Source organism: Rhinoderma darwinii, chromosome 1 (assembly GCF_050947455.1).
Source record: "Rhinoderma darwinii isolate aRhiDar2 chromosome 1, aRhiDar2.hap1, whole genome shotgun sequence".
In the NCBI taxonomy this organism is placed as follows: domain Eukaryota; kingdom Metazoa; phylum Chordata; class Amphibia; order Anura; family Rhinodermatidae; genus Rhinoderma; species Rhinoderma darwinii.
The window spans coordinates 40,486,368-40,507,429 of NC_134687.1; the positions used below are offsets into that span (position 1 = coordinate 40,486,368).

The 21,062-nt window shown below is 45.4% G+C and overlaps 2 protein-coding genes across 2 annotated transcripts in view; one reads left to right on the forward strand and one right to left on the reverse strand.

Moving 5' to 3' along the window:
- Window positions 1-21,062, reverse strand: part of EVC (EvC ciliary complex subunit 1) — a 115,607-nt gene that overhangs the window by 18,055 nt on the left and 76,490 nt on the right. Inside the window, exons 15-17 of the mRNA XM_075857996.1 lie at window positions 20,612-20,818; window positions 3,012-3,156; window positions 1,181-1,283 (exon numbers count right to left, since the gene is read on the reverse strand). Of these exons, the coding sequence (XP_075714111.1) occupies window positions 1,181-1,283; window positions 3,012-3,156; window positions 20,612-20,818 (455 nt within the window). The remainder of the gene's footprint in view (window positions 1-1,180; window positions 1,284-3,011; window positions 3,157-20,611; window positions 20,819-21,062) is intronic.
- On the forward strand, window positions 5,502-7,687 carry LOC142749673 (TOG array regulator of axonemal microtubules protein 1-like). The gene is made up of 2 exons (XM_075858008.1): window positions 5,502-6,867; window positions 7,448-7,687. Exon 1 carries the CDS (start codon window positions 5,578-5,580, stop codon window positions 6,802-6,804), a length of 1,227 nt encoding a protein of 408 aa, XP_075714123.1. The 5' UTR covers window positions 5,502-5,577; the 3' UTR covers window positions 6,805-6,867; window positions 7,448-7,687.

Consider the following 21,062-nt stretch of genomic DNA (forward strand, 5'->3'; position numbering starts at 1 on the left):
AGATTTTTTTTGCCTTACAAAATACGCTGTGTGAACGTACCCTACGAGTCTAGTGCTTGTTTTTAGCCGTTTTCTGTCTTCCTCTAAACAATTTTTGGTAGGGGCGCCCTGAGAAAATTAGATTTTTCCAGTGGTGCCTCGAGTCTGAAAAGTTCGGGAAACTGTACTAGGCTACAGGATCACGCCGGCCTACAGAAGGATCTTGTCGTGGAGCAGATCAGTTCGCTGTGGGAATCGGGCCTAGGTGTGTACAATTTTTTTTGTTTGGGGATACTGTCTACAAGGGGGAGGTGGGGGGATGTATGGCATTGTCTACATGACGGAGGTGGGGGCTGTATGGCACTGTCTACAAGCGGAGGTGGGCTGTATGGCACTGTCTATAAGGAGGTGGTGGGGTTCTGTATGGCACTGTCTACAACGAGGAGGTGGGGAGCTGTATGGCACTGTCTACAAGGAGGAGATGGAGAGCTGTATGGCACTGTCTACAAGGAGGAGATGGGGAGCTGTATGGCACTGTCTACAAGGAGGAGGTGGGCTGTATGGCACTGTCTACATGAGGGAGGTGGGGGGATGTATGGCACTGTCTACATGTAGACAGCTTAGTATTACAATGCCTAATGAGAATCCATCACCTTGAAAATGCAGATTGATATATAGTTTTGTGGGAAATAATTAATTAGAACTTGTAATTTGTTCATTTAAACCTCTGCTTATTCTGGGCTTAGGAGTCCAGTGGGCGGTCCTACTCAATGAGTGACAGTTATTTCTGTATGCACATTGTACCTCCCATCGGACTCCTAAGCCCAGAATGAGCGGTGATTCAAATGAATAAATTACAAGTTATACTGAATCACTTCTCACAAGCTATATGTCAATCTGCTCATGTCCTCCTGCTCCATAAAATGCATTTTCACTGTGAAAGGTTCACTATAAAGGTGTTGAGCACTTTATATAATCCCATTCTATATGCCCGATTTAGATTTATCAAAACTATTGCAAAGGGAAAGTCACTTATGGTTGCTACAGGCGACTGTTCCACTTTCACTAGTTTCTATAAATCTCCCTAATATTATTCTATTTATTATTTTAAGAAATAAAATAAATCCCTTAACTTCTTGTTCACAGAAGTTGGGAACTTTTATATAAAATTAAATATAGAAATGTCCATAAAATCACAAACCGGCCATGGAGATCATAACTTGATGATGGTTCTGGAAGTTTCTTCTTGAGCTTGATATTGGCGACTTTGTTGTTACTTCTCAGTTTTGCTGCATCTTCTATTTCTGAAAAAAACAAAATGACATGTTTAATTTAAGAAAAAAGCTAAGAAAAAAATGACACATTTTTGTTTTAAAGGGTTATTCCCAACTTCCATGTTCATTTTTTTTTATGCTAAATCATTTAGCTATTAAAAAAATAGGTATTTTGCACTCCATGCAGTAATTTCCCAACCAACATTTCATATGGATCCCTGCTCTTTTCCTCCTGTGTCATATCCCAGCATCTGAACAAATGTGGATGTGTCGCCTCCCCTTCTTTCTTTTCACCAGCAAGTGGCGCTGTGATTATCTCACAGCGCTGCTTCCCTGAAAGTGCACGCACCCAATGCTGCTATGTAAAAATTCTAATATTCTAAAATTCCAATGCTGCTATGTAAAAACGTGTACAAGCAGCAATTTGTCGTGGCAACCCCCTTACAGTACATCCCCGAGTGAATCCTTACGGTTTTAGTCGCTGCCTTCCTCATCTCTTTCCCCAAGCATTGTGTGTCTGAACGGATTACTTAACCCCTGTGCCGAGTGCAGAGGGGAACAGCTCCAGGCCTACTGCACATGCCCGGGAGAAGCCACATTGAAAAGATAAGCAACTTCAGCACGCTCCCGACACTCCGGCCTGCTTTACGGAGACTGGCAGTAGGGGAACTGCGCAGGCGCGGCAGCGGCTGCTAAACGGCGGTGGTGGTCGGATCCATAGCAACGACCACCTAAACAAATCGCAAGCATGGGGTGGACTCAATCAGATATCTCAAACGCTGCACTACAGAAAATGAAAGGTATTTACAAAGATTAATATATTTAAGATAGGGAAGAGTTGGGGATTGAAGTATAAATTGGGAATAACCCTTTAACATTAATAGGGGTTGTCTACTTTGGACAATCCTCTTGTTGGTAGTAGTTATAATGATAAGCTAATCAAAGGATGACTCCCAACATTCACCATAATCTGTTAGGGAACATGGCAGCAAGTGTTCAATCTCCCTGCAGCGCCACCACAGGGGAAATAAGGTATTACATAGTTCTCACTGAAAGCAATGGGCTGTCTGTGTAACGTATGGACATGCTGGGTCCTCCAGAGAGATGCTCTTTGAAGCTGCTCTCTGCTCTGGTTAATACGTTAGGATCATGAATGTGGGATTCCCCACTATCATCTATCATATGTCTTTATGAAAATGGGTTTTCTAAACCAGACAAACCCTTTAACTTTCAATCTAAAATGGGCAGTGGTTTTACATAGTACGGTCCAGGGACAGTGCTTGCTAAAAAATGAATGCCTTAGGGTATGTTCAGATGGATCAGATTTGCTGTGGAAAACTCTGCAGCAAATCCAACCCATATACCGCAGGGAATTCTGGCCGAAAGTTTGCACCAAATCGTGGAGCCTTGAGGCATCTCCTGTAGCGATGCGTCACTCCGTCTAGAGCTGGGGTCTGTGCTGCCGGCCTCCTGGGCTGACGTTTTCACTCATGTGACCGTTGCAGCTTGTGATTGTATTTACACAAAAAAACATAAAATTCCTTGATAAATCTGCTCCTATGTTGCATACGTCCGGGCCATACGGTGGGACTTTCCAAATGTGCAAGCCGAACATAAAGCCATAAACGCTGTGAACAGAACCTAAGTGTAAACTATAGGTTTTATTAAAGTTGTCCTTGGACGGAAAACCCCTTTAATTAAGAAGCAGATTCCAGACACCTGTAGCCTACAACTCCTCACCCGTTAATAAAGTCTTACCTTTTATTGCCTTTAACTGTTTGCTCTTCTCCTTTTCATAATCCTTTAAGATTTGCTCTACGCTTTGTTTGTAGGCTTGGACTAACTTGTTGACGCTGTTGTTTGTGACATACACACTCTCTACTGCAGCTTCCACAAGACGTTCCTGCCATTCAATAAAGTGAAAAGAAAAAACAGAATTGAGACACTCGTTGGCATTTAGTACCCGTTCTGGGAGGTTAAATGGAAAATGCTCGAACAATTCCATCCATGGAAGCAAAACTCAATTTCATTTTATCCACGCACAAAAACACCATCTGGACAGTGTTCAACTATTTATTTCCACAACCTAAAGTGCGTCATGGCCGTTCACCATAGTTAGTTACAAAAAGCTGATAAAAATAGAAATGTAAATTATACCTATGATTATAAAAACGTGATTTATTTTTTTGATTTTATTTGTAGTAGGAGGTTCTTTTAAAGTGTACCTAACTATTAGGGTGACATTTCAGAATAAGGTGTCACATAGGGAATAACACTATTTCTGGCCATTATATGACTTGTATATGGCATTTATTTTAGCAGCTTTCCCCTCTGCAGACTCCATCTCTATTTGTCACTTCTCCCTGAAATAGTGGGTGGAGCCTAACTGGTATCACATGTTCTATACACTGCACACATAGAAGAGGACATCCTACTCCCCTATCACGTATATAGAAAAAGAAGCAACATGGAGGACATTACACAGAAGTAAAGAGCAGTGTAGCTGTGAATGCAGCACTGGGGTGAGATAGAACACCGGACTCTTCCTCCTACAAGATGGCTGTCAGGAGGTGACCAGCGACATCGGTAAGGCTTGGTGGGGTTGCTGGATACAGCGCCCTGTCAGACATCACAATACAAAGGGCAATACAGGCGTACAATAACAGGAGCAGCAGGTATGGGGACATATCACACGAGGCAATAAACTTTAATGGGGAACACATACAATTACTGTAAGGAAGGGGAATATGAGAGTTACCATTGTACATGCAACCTTTGTAGTTTAAGGGGACACTGTCTTTTCTAGAGACTTATGTTAGCTTCCATTTCTCTATTCTCTCCCTCATTGTCGTGCTACACTGGTGATGCCACACAGGACTTACCAGGAGGCTGGCGGCAGGTCCTGGTTTCAACTGTATCTGCATCCTCTGGACACAGATACAGTTGAACACAATGGTGGAGAAGGGATCTGTCAGCTCCTTGTTCCACCATTAACCCTGTGACCATTCACCCTATGATACCTGCGGCTTGGTGCAGACAGGCACGATGCAGTCACATCATCCCGCCTGAGCCAAGCCACACACAGCACAGACCATGGGAATGGTGCTAGTTCAGTATTTTATTATTTTTAGAAGGCACTATGAAGGCATCATACTGTGTGTGGGGCACTATGGGGAATTATACTGTGTGGGGCACTATGGGAGCACTACTTTGGCTTGATAATGTATAGGGGGCTCTAAGAGGGCATCATCACAGTGAGGGGACACTAAGGAGGTATCATCAGTGTTTGGGGACAATATTACTGTGTGCCATACAAAGAAAGCCTATTATTTTTTTATATTAGTATGAAATCAGAGGCATTCAGGATGCACAAAAAAAAACATGCAGTTCCGCAAAGGGAGCCATATAACCTAAGTCTAGCCCTGCGACTGCTCATAGCTGACGTAAAAAGAAGTTCAAACAGACAAACCAAATGCGCCACATTTATTAATAATTAAAGGAGTTGTCCACCTTCTGACAACTGATGACCTATCCACTGGATGTTGTGGCACATAATGCTATGTACCGAGCCCGGAAGAAGTTGGCTCCGTACATAGCATAGTGGCCGTGCTGCAGGTCTGCTCCTATTCACTTGAGCAAACTGCTTCCGGCTTGTATGTCCGATGCACGGAGGCACCGGACCAGCTGATCTGTGCGGGGCCCTGGTGTCGGACTCACACAGATTATGTACTGGTGACCTATACGGTAGATAGGTCATCAGTTGTCAGAAGCTGGAAAACCCCTTTAAGGGCTACTCTCTCCAAAGCTGCAACTGGAATCAACTGTCAAAGCTCAGCTCTGCCCGCTAATAACATGTTACACAAGTCAACTGGGTGATGATGAAAAAATGTGCTCTAGATCCTAAATATTGTACAGAAAATTACTTGTAACACTGAAGATGTAAAGAAAAAAAAGGTAAATGTTGAAATAATGTTACAATAGCCTTCTTTCTAATTAATTTTTAAATTTTACAACAATTAAATACATAAAGTGACAAATGTAAACAGGTTATTTTTTTCCCAGTACATGGGCTGTTAGGTGTTTTGCTTGTGAACAATATTAAACATATTCCTCTATTTTGGAGTCAATGGCCCTTTAAGTTGTAGACGTGGAGCTGATGTCATATAAGCGTCATGGTGAGGATATTGTATTAGAATGTTGCTCGCTCAGTGTTCTGTACATTGCTTGACTTTCCTTATAGAGAGTGGCAGTGATATTGGTGAGCACATCAAGTGTTTAGTGACATTGGTGAACGCATCAAGTGTTTTAGAGAATTTTTGGGAAGATGAGGGAGGCAGACTTATTTGGCTGTAGCTCAGTAACATCCAGCTCAGATTCTGAAACCTCAGACGTATCTTCCATCGTGAATAGCATGAAGAAGAAGTACAGCCTAGGTGAAAACTTCTCTGACTACAGGGACATGGTGGCTAAGAGAGTGCTGGCCAGGCTGAACCGCAAACTTCAGTTGGGAAACCCCGAAAAACATCCGACATCTGGTGACTGTGGAAGAAAAGTCACAGCACAAGAGGTCACCAAAAATATTGACCAAAGAGATAAGTGTGTGGTGGCAGCGGCAAAGACAGTGGACTACCTCAGGAATAAGACCTACGAGGAGAATTCTCTCCAGGTATATCCATCAAAAACTTTGCCAAAAATAAGGCCTGTGAGTACGGTGCAGTATAAGAATTCCCAGTTACATCCATGGGACCAGCATGATGAGCCTCCTGCACCTGAGAAGACATCAGTATTACCACCTATAGGACCATCATGGAGTCAACATGAAATACAAAATCACAAGGCAACCAACAATAAACAACTGAAAAGATTGTCCCAGCCCAAGATGGCGGTTGCTGAGGCCCTGAGCCTACTGGAAGACGCGGACTGGAAAAAAAAGATCAGCGGGATTGACACCATCTTGTCCCTGATATCCTTCCATCGTGAAGCTGCTCTACTATTAATAAGACAACTGAGAACTGCAGTAATGAAGGAAGTGACCAACCTGAGATCTGCAGTGTCCCTAGCAGCTATCAAGTGCCTGGACATGATGTTCTCAACATTGCAGACACACATGGACTGCGACCTCCACCAAACTGTCCGGGTGTTGCTGCAAAAGGCCGGAGAATCCAACACCTTCATCCGAGAAGCAGCGGACAGCGCTCTGTCATCCATGGTGGATAATGTCAGCCCAGGTCACGCTCTGACAGCCCTAATAGAGGGAGGACTCTGCCATAAGAACAGCACAGTGAGATCCACCACAGTCAAACATCTCGCAGGTTTGGTGGACAGAATGGGCCCAGAGTTTTTTCTGTCTGGAAGAAAAGGCATCACAGACAGGGCAATACCAGCTGTAGCCAAATCTGTGCAGGATCGATGCCCAGAAGCCAGAATGTATGGCAGGGAAATCCTGAGCAGTCTAGCTCCACACCCTAGACTGGGCACAATGCTGGCAAAGTATGTGCCCCCTAAAAACTTACCAGCCATAATGATCCTGCTGAAGAAATGTCCCAACTAATCCCGGACATTATAACATGGAGTAGGACTATTAATTACCAAAATGGCGGATCCAGCTGGCAAGGTATGTAGAATTCTGGAAGGATTTATGTCTCGTTACATTGTCTTACATCCATTTATATACAGTAATAGATGTAGTTTTGGAAGAACCCATGTTGGTCACTTTGGCCAGACCTCTATTCATGTCTTATTCTCTTATATGAACACATTCTTCATTGACATTTTATAAATGTATGTGCATGTATAATACTTGGATTATAAGAAGAAAAATGTATGTTACTCTTCATTGCAATGAAGGTAACACACAGAAACAACCCCCCCCCCCCCCCCCCCGGCTCATGGGATCACGGAGGACCCAGCAGTGAGACTTCCGGTGATCCCACCTCTATGGATTGTATAATTGACAAGCTGTATTAGTGGAAATCTCCTTTTAATGAAGTTGATCTGTTTATGTACAAAATTTTAGGTTTCTATGGGCAATAACTGGCATTTATAGTATTTTTTTCAGGTCCTAGTAAGACTGTCTTGCTTTAAAAAAGGGCAATGTCATAATTACTCCCCAAAAATTTATTGATAATAGAATATATGAGATTCTGTCTAAATCCTAAACATCCGCTCCGTGCAACCTGCTCCTCTATCCACAGGTCTCTACACCATCACAGCCAGATCTTTCTAGATGTCCTGGGGGATACAACTGAGAAGTGGTGACTGGACGCCGCTGCTCCTGTGCGAGATACACCTGCCGCAGCCTTCCTCCATCACATTATATTTATAATTGACGCCTATAACATAATAAATTAACACTGATACAAAAATGTGAACTATCCATCCTTGTACAACATGTCAGCTCCTCATATCACTTATCTCCACCGCTGCTCCTCTACCTGCCAGGAGATCATTGTCCTACTAGGTAAAACTTTATATACATCTTATACTTTGAATTTAAAAAAATAAAAGCACCAGATGGAGAAAATACTACAATGTCTTCCATAAATCTGCAATATTTATTTGCAGCTGGTGCCTTTACTCACTGAGTCACAAGATGGAAAATCTGCTGAATGTTAATACTGTTACTTTGGTAGATAATCCGACTTCGTCATGATAATTGATAGCAGAATATCAGCACCGCTATATCATAAGCTCTCAGATTGGCACTACCTGTAGCTGAGAGCGCTAGTACCTGCTGCACCCTGAAAACAGTGATCTATGAACACATTGTACCCAAATATCTGTATAAAGCTCTGTCCATTATGGATCTTACACTGGACACTGATGGTGGAGAGCACAGGAGCGCAATGTACAGCAGGACAATGAGGACATGGCCACTAATAATATTACATAACAGTCACACAGCATCTTCTATATTGTGGATCTTTACCAAGAATAAGATATTCACTGAACAATTGTTATTGTCTGGACCCTTCCCGCCTACAGTCTCCTCTTCTGGGAATCTCCGCAGTTACAGGTTATAAATGGTAACACAAATAACTGTGTAGAAGTCAATGATCCAGGCAGAGCACAGTACGAGATCTCCAAAATACGGCCCCCACTGAACTCTGTCTGGAGGCTTCTTTAGGACAGATTCACATTGTGCAGTAGTGATAAAGAGTGACGCACCTTCGACCACCCAGGCGTGCTATTACATCTTGGTGTGGGGCGCGCTCCATCTGCTGCGGTTGTCAGAAGTGTTTTACAGCCGACACACGGGACTAACAGCCAGGAGCAGCGATCACGCTGTTCCTGGTTGTTTAACCCCTCAAATGCTGCGGCCAATCGCGACCGCAGCATCTGAGGTGTTGAAAAGGGAGCGGCGGCCCCCTCCGACAGCTCTTCCCCCCCCCCCCCGCAGTAAGATCGGGGGGTTACGACGGTTGTCATGGTAGCCCAGGGGCTTGATGAAGGCCCCCAGGACTGGCTTCACTCTGCCTCGGTTAAGCCCTGCCTGTGGCATGGCTTAACAGAAGGCTGTAAAAATGACGATATACTGCAATACGTTAGTATTGCAGTATATTGTACCAGCGATCTAATAAATGCTGGTTCAAGTCCCCTAGGGGTGCTAATAAACTGTGTAAAAAAAAGTAAAAAACATTTTTAGTAGTGAAAAAAAATAAAAAATATTAAAAGTTAAAAAAAAAACCTTTTCGAATTTTCCCCCTAAAGTAATGTAAAAAAAAAAAAGCAATTCGTATCACTGCGTCCGTAAAAGTCTGAACTATTACAATATAGCGTTATTTAATGTGCACGGTGAACGCCATAAAAAAAGTAAAAACGGCAATATCGCTGCGTATTAGTCAACTTAACTTGCAAAAAATATATAATAAAAAGTGATCAAAAAGATCTACATACCAAAAAATGGTATTAATAAAAACTACAGCTCGTCCCGCAAAAAATAAGCCCTCACGCCTCTCAATCGGTGAAAAAATAAAAAAGTTATGGCTCTCAGAATGTGGCGAAACAAAACTTTTTTTTTCACAATTTTTTTTTAGCAATAAAAGTAGTAAACTAGAAAAAAAAACATATAAATTTGGTATCACCGTAAATGTATTGTGCCACACAATAAAGATACGTTGTCATTTTTACCGCACGATGTAAGCTGTAAAAATGAAACCCAATAAACTATTGAGGAATCACAGTTTTTTCCAACTTCAGCCCGCAAATAATTTTCTTTGATTCCCAGTACATTATATGGAACTATAAATGGTACCAATAAAAACGACAACTTCTCCCGCAAAAATTAAGTCCTCACGCCACTCTATTAATGGAAAAATAAAAAAGTTATGGCTCTTGGAATGCGGGGAGTGAAAAAACGAAAATCTAAAATAAAAAAAATGGATCAGTCCCGAAGGGGTTAATGACCCAATATTATTGTGGAAGAAATATCATCCCTATCGGGAGAACATGTATGTACAGTGGAGGCTGTCCTGCAGGTTCTCCGGGGAACATAGCACCTGTGTGATGTCACCTCTGTATACCTGTACCACTTATCATATACCTGTAATATGTATGTGTCATATATATATATATATATATATATATGTATATATATATATATATATAGTGAGACAGTGACAGGTAAAGTCATTGAGGGAAGGTAAATTTCCCCTACAATCCTGTCATATGTATCCTAGGCTCCAGGGAATGAGTATTTTTTGCAATAGAAAGCTCTAGCTTTCCAATCTCGGCTTAAGGAAAACCCAGAAAAAGGGCCTGGAGTTGGATTGGGGAAGAGCAGGGCGGGTTCCCCAATCCCTAGTCCATCTCTGTTTGTAGGACAAGGCTGCTGCTCAATTAGCTGCACCTGAACCTGATTGAAAGGTACAGAGCTACCCAGGATCTACTCCAAGAAGTGCCGCCTGGATGTTCTAACCCCAGGAACAGCAAATCGTGCGGAGCACCCGGTAAGACTGTTCCATTTACTAGAGGGGTGAGAAATGTCTTTAAGGGAGGTGGCTCAGAAGGGGAGCAGACGGAGGGAAGAAATCCCAGAGAGACACTGAAGGCCAGACCAGGGTCTCAAGTTGGGGACCGGGGCCGCATACAGTGCTGGCGGTGTTATGGACCTGGGCATATTGCTGCCAATTGTCCCCTGACTACTGAGCCAATGGAGTGTGATGCAGCAAGGCGAATATCCTTGTTTGCACGTCCTGTTTGTTCTGCTGAGACGGTTTACGAGACTGAACAACAATTGTGTGTCGTAAAAGTGGAAGGGTGTACTGTGAGTGCCTTGCTGGATTCTGGGAGTCTGGTTACCCTGGTGCATGCCAGCCTGATAGACCCTGGAACATTCAGAGGACATAGTATAGGGGTCCTGTGCATTCATGGGGACACTAAAGAATACCCCACCGCTTTGGTCACTCTAGAGACTTCCTGTGGAACCGCTCGCCATGAAGTGGGTGTGGTCAAGTCCCTGATGCACAGTGTGATCCTGGGGAGAGACTTCCCAGTGTTCTGGGACTTGTGGAGGAAGAAAGATGTAACCTCCACTGTAAATGTTAATGATGGTATTAATGTGTGCGCTGTGATTAAGCCCAGAACCCTTTAACGAGGATGCTGAGGTGCCAGCAGTAAGGGTGACCACTGAGCCTGATACATTTCCTCTGGCTGTTTTTGCTGGTGAAACAGATGAGCAGGAGGAAATTTCTGAAGTACCAGAGTTAAATGTATCACGTAACAATTTTGGGACTGCTCAACTTAGCGATCCCACATTGGTAGAAGCCAGGGAAAATACTAAGGTATTAAATGGAGTGCCTCAACATCCAGGGGCTGATAAGGTGTTTCCACACATGGCGGTTAACCAGGATTTGCTGTATCGGATAGATAACGTACGTGGGGAGGTTGTTGAACAGCTGGTGATACCCCAACTGTATCGTAGAACGGTGTTGGACCTGGCTCATAAACACGTGCTGGGTGGACATCTAGGTTGCGAAAAGACCAGAGAGCGTATCTTACAACGATTCTTCAGGCCGGGGGTATATACGGAAGTTCAGAGGTATTGCGAGTCCTGCCTGGAGTGTCAGATAACGGCTCCTATGCCACATTTTAGGAGTCCGCTGGTGCCTTTGCCTATCATTGGGATCCCTTTTGAAAGAATTGCCATGGATCTGGTCGACCCTTTAGTCAAATCCTCTGGAGGACATCAATATATCCTAGTTGTAATGGCAGGGGGTAGGGAGACGGACAAGTGAGCCCTAATCTACCCGCCACTCTGTCCCTGCCTACTTGCAACGACCCGCCCTAGGCGACGGGGTACAACTGGGCGGCAGTCCCTGCGCTCAGTAAGTGCACGACAAACACGACAAACATACAAGGAACACAAGCAAGGAAAAGGGGCCGTTGCCCACGGCAACACCGTGAGCAACCAGAGTGGTGAACGAGCCGAGTCAAGCCAGGAGTGTGCGAGGTACAAAACGAAAAGCAGAAGAGTAGTCGGTAAGCCAGGGTCGGTATGGAGCAGGATCAAAAATAGCAGGAGCTGTAGCTGGGCCAGGAAACCACAAGGAAAGAAACAAAAGCAATAACAAGCACAGAGGGACAGGAAGTGCAGGCTTAAATAGACCGAGGGCGGGAGCTAGCTGAGTCTGGCCAGGTTACGATAGGCTCTCCCACTCCTAAGCCTGCCAGCCTGAATGGTGGAAGCAGGAGTCAGTCTCAGGGATGTATTCTCAGGTGCTGACTGATTAGTTCTGGGAGTTAACCCTGCTGTGCCTGGCAGATCCTTTACAGTACCCCCCCTTTTATGAGGGGCCACCGGACCCTTTCTAAGTGGACCTGGCTTACTGGGGAAACGCAGGTGGAACCTCCTGACCAATACCCCAGCGTGAACATCCCGGGCGGGTACCCAAGTCCTCTCCTCGGGCCCGTATCCTCTCCAATGGACCAGGTACTGGAGGGAGCCTTGGACCATCTTGCTGTCCACAATCCTGGCCACCTCGAATTCCACCCCCTCCGGGGTGAGGATGGGAACAGGAGGTCTCCTCGAGGGAGCCAAGGACGGGGAGCAGCGTTTGAGGAGGGAGGCATGAAACACGTCGTGTATCCGAAAAGACGGGGGTAACTCCAGCCTGAAGGAGACAGGATTGAGGACCTCAATGACCTTATACGGCCCAATAAACCGGGGAGCAAACTTCTTGGACGGAACCTTGAGACGCAAGTTCCTAGACGACAACCACACCAGATCCCCGACCATAAACAGGGGGTTAGCAGAACGTTTTTTATCAGCCTGAGTTTTTTGTACGCTCTGGGACACCTCTAGATTTTTCTGAACCTGGGCCCAGACTGTGCACAGTTCCCGATGAACGACCTCTACCTCAGGATTGTTGGAACTACCAGGTGAAACGGAGGAGAACCGTGGATTAAACCCAAAATTACAAAAAAAAAGGAGAGACCCCTGACGAGTTACTGACCCGGTTATTAAGGGAAAATTCAGCGAGGGGAATGAAAGAGACCCAATCAAATTGACAGTCAGAGACAAAACACCTTAAGTATTGTTCTAGAGATTGATTAGTCCTCTCCGTTTGGCCATTGGTTTCAGGATGGAAGGCAGAGGAGAAGGACAGATCAATCCCCAACTTCATACAGAAGGCTCTCCAAAACAATGAAACAAATTGTACCCCTCTGTCCGAAACAATATTGACAGGGACCCCATGGAGACGCAGGATGTGTTTGACAAACAAGGTAGCCAACGTTTTGGCGTTGGGTAGTTTCTTGAGGGGCACAAAGTGGCACATCTTACTGAAGCGGTCCACCACCACCCACACCACCGACTTGCCTTGGGATGGAGGCAAATCGGTGATAAAATCCATGGAGATATGTGTCCAAGGTCTCTGGGGAATGGGCAACGAACACAGTAAGCCCGCTGGTCGGGACCTGGGAGTCTTGGACCTAGCACAAACCTCACAAGCGGCGACGTAGGCCTTAACGTCTTTAGGCAACCCAGGCCACCAATAATTTCTGGTAATGAGGTGTTTGGTACCCAGGATGCCTGGATGGCCAGATAGTGCGGAGTCATGATTTTCCCTAAGTACCCTTAGCCGGAATTGCAGGGGAACAAACAGCTTGTTCTCAGGAAGGTTCCCGGGAGCTGCACCTTGATCAGCAGCAATTTCAGAGACTAAATCAGAATCGATCGAGGAAATGATTATACCTGGAGGCAAAATACAAGCAGGATCTTCCTCCGAAGGAGGGCTGGCCATGAAGCTACGCGACAGTGCATCAGCCTTAATATTTTTAGACCCAGCCCTATAGGTAACCAAAAAATTGAATCTGGTAAAAAATAACGCCCATCGAGCTTGTCTCGGGTTTAGCCTCCGGGCAGATTCTAGGAAAACCAGATTCTTGTGGTCGGTAAGGACCGTTACCTGGTGCCTAGCCCCCTCCAGGAAGTGGCGCCACTCTTCAAATGCCCATTTAATGGCTAAGAGTTCGCGGTTGCCAATATCATAGTTACTTTCAGTTGGCGAAAACTTCCTGGAGAAGTAGGCACAGGGGCGGAGATGGGTGAGGGACCTGGTACCCTGGGACAAGACAGCCCCCACTCCCACCTCAGATGCGTCAACTTCCACGATAAATGGCTCCATTTGGTTGGGCTGAACCAGCACCGGGGCCGAGACAAAGCACTTCTTAAGGACCTCAAAAGCCTGGACAGCCTCAGGAGGCCAGTGGAGGAGATCAGCACCTTTGCGAGTGAGGTCCGTAAGGGGCTTAGCGATGACCGAGAAGTTAGCAATAAATCTCCTGTAGTAATTAGCAAACCCCAAAAAACACTGTAACGCCTTCAGGGAGGCAGGTTGGACCCATTCCGCCACAGCCTGAACCTTGGCGGGGTCCATGCGGAATTCATGAGGAGTGAGGATTTGACCCAAAAATGGAATCTCCTGTACCCCAAACACACATTTTTCGGTTTTGGCAAACAGTTTATTTTCCCGAAGGACCTGGAGCACCTTCCTGACATGCTCCACGTGGGAGGACCAGTCCTTGGAAAACACCAGTATGTCATCAAGGTACACTACCAGAAAAATCCCCGGTTAATTTCTCAAAATCTCATTTATGAAATTCTGGAAGACCGCAGGGGCATTACACAACCCAAAGGGCATGACGAGGTATTCGAAATGGCCTTCGGGCGTGTTAAACGCAGTCTTCCACTCATCCCCCTCTTTGATGCGAATAAGGTTATACGCCCCCCGTAGATCCAATTTAGAAAACCATTGGGCCCCCTGAACCTGATTAAAGAGATCAGGAATCAAAGGAAGGGGATACTGGTTCCTTACCGTGACCTTATTCAGGCTACGGTAGTCAATGCATGGCCTAAGACCACCATCCTTCTTCCCCACAAAGAAGAAGCCAGCACCTACTGGAGAAGAAGAGGGACGAATGTAACCCTTGGCCAGGGATTCCTGGATATACACTCTCATAGCTTCACGTTCGGGACAAGAAAGATTAAATATCCTACCCTTAGGAAGCTTAGCTCCTGGTACCAATTCGATAGCGCAATCGTATTCTCTATGAGGAGGTAACACTTCGGAGGCCTCCCTAGAGAAAACATCAGCGAAGTCCTGAACAAACTCAGGTAGCGTATTCGCCTCCTTAGGGGGAGAAATAGAATTAACAGAAAAACATGACGTACAACATTCATTACCCCATTTGGTTAGCTCCCCAGTATTCCAGTCAAACGTAGGATTATGCAACTGCAACCAGGGAAGACCTAGAACCAAATCGTACGATAATCCCTGCATCAACAGTACAGAGCATTGCTCCAAATGCATGGAGCCAACAAGGAGTTCAAAAACAGGGGTATGCTGTGTAAAATAACCATTAGCAAGAGGAGTGGCATCGATACCCACTACCGGGACAGGTTTAGGCAAATCAATAAGAGGCATAGCAAGGGACATAGCAAATTCCACAGACATGATATTAGTAGAGGACCCTGAATCCACGAAAGCACTGCCGGTAGCAGACCTACCACCAAAAGAGACCTGAAAGGGAAGCAAGATCTTAGTGCGTTTCATATTTACGGGAAATACCTGTGCGCCCAAGTGACCTCCCCGATGATCACTTAGACGCGGAAGTTCTCTGGCTGCAACGTTACGCTTAGGACAGTTGTTCACTTGATGCTTGTCGTCCCCACAGTAGAAGCAGAGACCATTCTTCCTGCGGAATTCTCTACGTTGTTGGGGGGACACGGAGGCCCCGAGTTGCATAGGTATCTCTGAATCTTTCGGGGAGGAACGAAGCAACGGAGCTTCGGGAGGCATCATGGGGGAGTCGGAGGAGAAAACACATAAACGTTCACGTTGTCGTTCCCTGAGACGTCGGTCAAGTCGTATCGCTAAAGCCATAACCTGGTCTAGGGAGTCAGAAGAGGGATAGCTAACTAGCAGGTCTTTCAGGGCATTCGACAGACCCAACCTAAACTGGCACCTTAAGGCAGGGTCATTCCACCGAGAAGCTATGCACCACTTCCGAAAGTCAGAGCAATACTCCTCAACAGGTCTCTTACCCTGACTTAAGGTCACCAGCTGACTCTCGGCAAAGGCAGTCCTGTCAGTCTCGTCATAAATAAGTCCGAGAGCAGAAAAGAAACAATCAACGGAGGAAAGTTCAGGGGCGTCAGGAGCCAAGGAGAAGGCCCACTCTTGGGGCCCTTCCTGGAGCCGGGACATAATTATACCCACCCGCTGGCTCTCAGAACCTGAGGAATGAGGCTTTAAACGAAAGTAAAGCCTACAACTCTCCCGAAAGGAGAGAAAAGTCCTCCGGTCCCCTGAGAACCGGTCGGGCAACTTGAGGTGGGGTTCAAGAGGTGCGGTGAGGGGAACTACCAGGGTAGCATCAGGCTGGTTGACCCTCTGAGCCAGGGCCTGGACCTGTAGGGAGAGACCCTGCATTTGCTGAGCCAGGGTCTCACGGGGATCCATAGTGGTGTCAGGGACCAGGGGTAGACTAGGTATGGGCTTGTTATTATGTAATGGCAGGGGGTAGGGAGACGGACAAGTGAGCCCTAATCTACCCGCCACTCTGTCCCTGCCTACTTGCAACGACCCGCCCTAGGCGACGGGGTACAACTGGGCGGCAGTCCCTGCGCTCAGTAAGTGCACGACAAACACGACAAACATACAAGGAACACAAGCAAGGAAAAGGGGCCGTTGCCCACGGCAACACCGTGAGCAACCAGAGTGGTGAACGAGCTGAGTCAAGCAAGGAGTGTGCGAGGTACAAAACGAAAAGCAGAAGAGTAGTCGGTAAGCCAGGGTCGGTATGGAGCAGGATCAAAAATAGCAGGAGCTGTAGCTGGGCCAGGAAACCACAAGGAAAGAAACAAAAGCAATAACAAGCACAGAGGGACAGGAAGTGCAGGCTTAAATAGACCGAGGGCGGGAGCTAGCTGAGTCTGGCCAGGTTACGATAGGCTCTCCCACTCCTAAGCCTGCCAGCCTGAATGGTGGAAGCAGGAGTCAGTCTCAGGGATGTATTCTCAGGTGTTGACTGATTAGTTCTGGGAGTTAACCCTGCTGTGCCTGGCAGATCCTTTACACTAGTGGTGTTGGACTATGCCACACGCTACCCTGAGGCAGTCCCTTTGCGAAATTCCTCTTCAAAAGCCATTGCAAGAGAGTTGTTTTACATGTTTTCCCGTACTGGTTTACCTAAGGAAATCCTTACCGATCAGGGAACTCCCTTTATGTCCAAAATCACCAAGGAATTATGTAAACTGCTGAAAATTAAACACCTGCGTACCTCTATATATCACCCTCAAACTGATGGTCTTGTCGAAAGATTCAATAAGACATTAAAAGGCATGTTGAGGAAGGTGGTTAGTAAGGATGGGAAGGATTGGGACTGTCTTCTGCCCTATTTGATGTTCGCTGTACGTGAAGTTCCTCAATCATCCACAGGGTTTTCTCCTTTTGAACTTGTATACGGCAGACAACCCCGTGGTCTCCTGGACATAGCCAAGGAAACCTGGGAGCAAGAGTCCACACCTTATAGGAGTGTAATTGAGCATGTCACGTTGATGCAAGACCGAATCGCTGCGGTCATGCCGATAGTTAAGGAACACTTGGAGTAAGCTCAGGATGCTCAGAGCAGGGTGTATAACCGAACTGCTAAAGTTAGAAATTTTAACTCGGGTGATCGAGTGTTGGTCTTAGTGCCAACCGTAGAAAGCAAATTTCTTGCTAGATGGCAAGGGCCGTATGAGACAATTGAAAAGTTGGGGGATGTAAATGATAAAGTTTACCAACCAGGTAAAAGGAAGACAGTGCAGTTATACCATGTAAACTTAATTAAGCCATGGAAAGAATGAGAGACCCTCGTGGCAGTAAGTACCCCCTATAGTCTTAACCCAGATGTGTATGTGTCAGAATCCCTCGCAAAGCCACAGAAACAGGAGACAAAAGAGTTTGTGCAGAGAAACACAGACGTGTTTTCAGAACTAAAAACAGAGGGATCCAGCGATTCGTGGTATAACAAGGAAACACTCAGTTTCCACTTTATTGGAAATAAGCAAACAAAAGTTTAGAAAGAAACACTAGGAGAGAAAACAAGGTGGTGGTATGTGGCAAATAGATGAGCCTACGCGTTTCAAGCACTAGCTGTGCTCTTAATCATGGCTAGGTCAAGTGTTTTCAGAACTGCCATGACAAACTAGTATAATAAAACATGACATTGTGACCGAGCCTCAGGTTCGGGTCCACTTGAAACCCTACAGAGTCCCTGAAGCTCGTAGACAAGCCATATCTGAGGAGGTCAAGAAAATGCTAGACCTTGGGATTATTGAAGAGTCAAAAAGTGAGTGGTCAAGTCCCATTGTATTGATTCCGAAACCAGATGGGTCATTACGTTTCTGTAACGACTTCCGCAAGTTAAATGAGATGTCAAAGTTTGACGCATACCCAATGCCAAGAGTTGACGAGTTAATAGAGAGACTGGGCCATTCAAGGTATTTTTCAACACTTGATTTAACCAAAGGCTATTGGCAAGTACCCCTCACGGAGGGCGCCAAAGAGAAAACTGCGTTCATCACCCCGGATGGTCTGTTTCAATATACTTGTTTACCATTTGGGCTACATGGGGCTCCAGCGACCTTTCAAATGTTAATGGACATAGTCCTCAAACCCCATCGTCGGTATGCTTCGGCATATCTGGACGACATAATCTTTAGTGATGACTGGGAAAGCCACTTACCAAAAGTACAAGCAGTACTAAACTCCCTCAGAGCCGCAGGGTTAACAGCAAACCCAAAGAAATGTTCCTTAGGCTTGGAGGAAGCACGGTATCTGGGGTACATAATTGGGAGAGGGGTGATAAAGCCACAGGTCAACAAAGTTGAGGCTATCCAAAACTGGCCCCAGCCCTCAACCAAAAAGCAGGTCAGAGCTTTTCTAGGAATTGTAGGTTATTACCGCAGATTCATTTCAAACTTTGCCAGCACAGCAGCGCCCCTGACAGATCTTACCAAGGGAAGTAAGTCTGTCATGGTCAACTGGGACACAACGGCTGAAAGCGACTTTCAAGAGTTGGAACTGGCCCTGTGTAACCAACCAGTCTTAGTCACTCCTGACTTCCAAAAGGAGTTTGTTGTCCAAACTAATGCTTCTGATGTGGGGCTCGGAGCAGTTCTGTCACAAGAGGTGAGTGGTGAGGAACATCCTGTGACCTATTTGAGCAGAAAACTTACCCCGGCTGAGAAAAACGATAGCATAGTTGAACGGGAGTGCTTGGCAATTAAGTGGGCACTTGAGTCCCTGAGATATTATTTATTGGGTCGTCTGTTTAGGTTGGTTACAGACCACTCTCCTCTTACGTGGATGTGTCAAGCTAAAGAGAGAAATGCAAGAGTTACACAGTGGTTTCTGACTTTGCAGAACGTCAAATATACTGTGGAACACAGAGCAGGAAATCTGCAGGGCAATGCTGACGCTTTGTATAGGACACACTGCCTTGTAGCTAAATCCCACGGGCTCGAACAGAGGAAGAGGGTATATGAGACAGTGACAGGTAAAGTCATTGAGGGAAGGTACATTTCCCCTAGAATCCTGTCATATGTATCCTAGGCTCCAGGGAATGAGTATTTTTTGCAATAGAAAGCTCTAGCTTTCCAATCTCAGCTTAAAGAGGCTCTGTCAACAGATTTTGCAACCCCTATCTCCTATTGCAGCAGATCGGCGCTGCAATGTAGATAAGAGTAACGTTTTTTGTTTTTTTTAAACGAGCATTTTTGGCCAAGTTATGACCATTTTTATATTTATGCAAATGAGGCTTTCTAAAGTACAACTGGGCGTGTTTAAAGTTAAAGTACAACTGGGCGTGTATTGTGTATGTACATCTGGGCGTTTTTACTTCTTTTACTAGCTGGGCGTTGTGAATAGAAGTGTATGATGCTGACGAATCAGCATCATCCACTTCTCTTCGTTACCACCCAGCTTTCCAGGGCAGTACTTCCAAATTCCAGAATACCCTTACCATAGTCCAGGCCATACTGAGGCAGTAGTTTTATACGGCCTTTCAAAATTTTTGCTACGGGGCCCAGCATTTTCTTGTTATGCCCCTGACAATCACTTTTTATATGGGCAGTATATACACTGCTCAGCTCTGGGATCGCAACCGCTTACGAAAACTGGAGTCTTCTGAGGTGGATAGGCTTCCATGTGGCCTCCACGAACCTTAATCCGGCCCTAAGCACAGCCCAATTTACTTGAAGTCCAGAGACAAGAATCCTGCTGATTCTGAAAGATGCATTCACTATTTTATTTATTTTGAATTATTCCTACTTCAATATCGGACTTCTTAATATTTAACATTGCAACACTATGAGCCTATTAAAGGGATATTGCCATCTCCTAGATTATATTCCATTTTTTTACTAACCCCTAGATAACCAAGTTTGTATATACATTTCATTCTTCGTTGCATACATGCATAGTAGCCCGGAGACTGTTCTATTCAGCTGTACTCAGAGCACGGACATAGATCCAAATACAACGGAGCCCATATCAGCGCTGTCAGAATATGTTATCCCAGCGCTATTCCCAATTGGCCACATGGGCGCAGGGTTCAGTCCCGCTCACAGCAAGATGTATTTCAGCTAGCAAAGAGCCGAGCAGCAGGCACGGAAGGCCCTTGAAACATGGGGGGGGGGATTGTGCCTCTATAAGGCAATTTATGCTTTGATTTAATGAAGTAAAGAGATGAGAATACCCCTTTAACTATATGAGAGGAGCAGTCTGTAAAATGAGCTTTGGAGAAGAAGAGTCGGCCATTGATATAGTTAATTTTTAGCGGGCAGAAGATCACTGGTACATCACCGATACCTTAAACTCGCCATTATCTTCCATCATGGTCTTTGCTGCTTCCTGCTGTGCATGGTGTACGAGCATTTGTCCAATTGTTAGCTCGATGTGCTGCCGAATTCCATTATTTGCATCTGTCAAATCTAAAAGCAGCTGCTGCTGAAAATCACTACGTGCCTGCCAGGTCTCTTCTTCCAGGTTGTTTTCTTCTTCTAAGATGTGAGCTTCCTATTAACAAATACAAGAACATGCTGTACATATTGCACCCAATGGAGCGTTACTACCATCGACATATACATCCCCATGTCCAGCTGCATGCACTACTACACAAAGCAGTGACCCACACACAGACGCCTATGAGGATTTATATATACAAACACACACACATTATATATAAATTATATATAAACTATATATAAACCGTGTTCCAAATTATTATGCAGATTGGATTTAAGTGTCATAAACATTTAAT

Bases quoted from the DNA above. Each gene is read 5' to 3' on its own strand.
- LOC142749673 (XM_075858008.1), top strand. From the start codon at position 5,578: ATGAGGGAGGCAGACTTATTTGGCTGTAGCTCAGTAACATCCAGCTCA.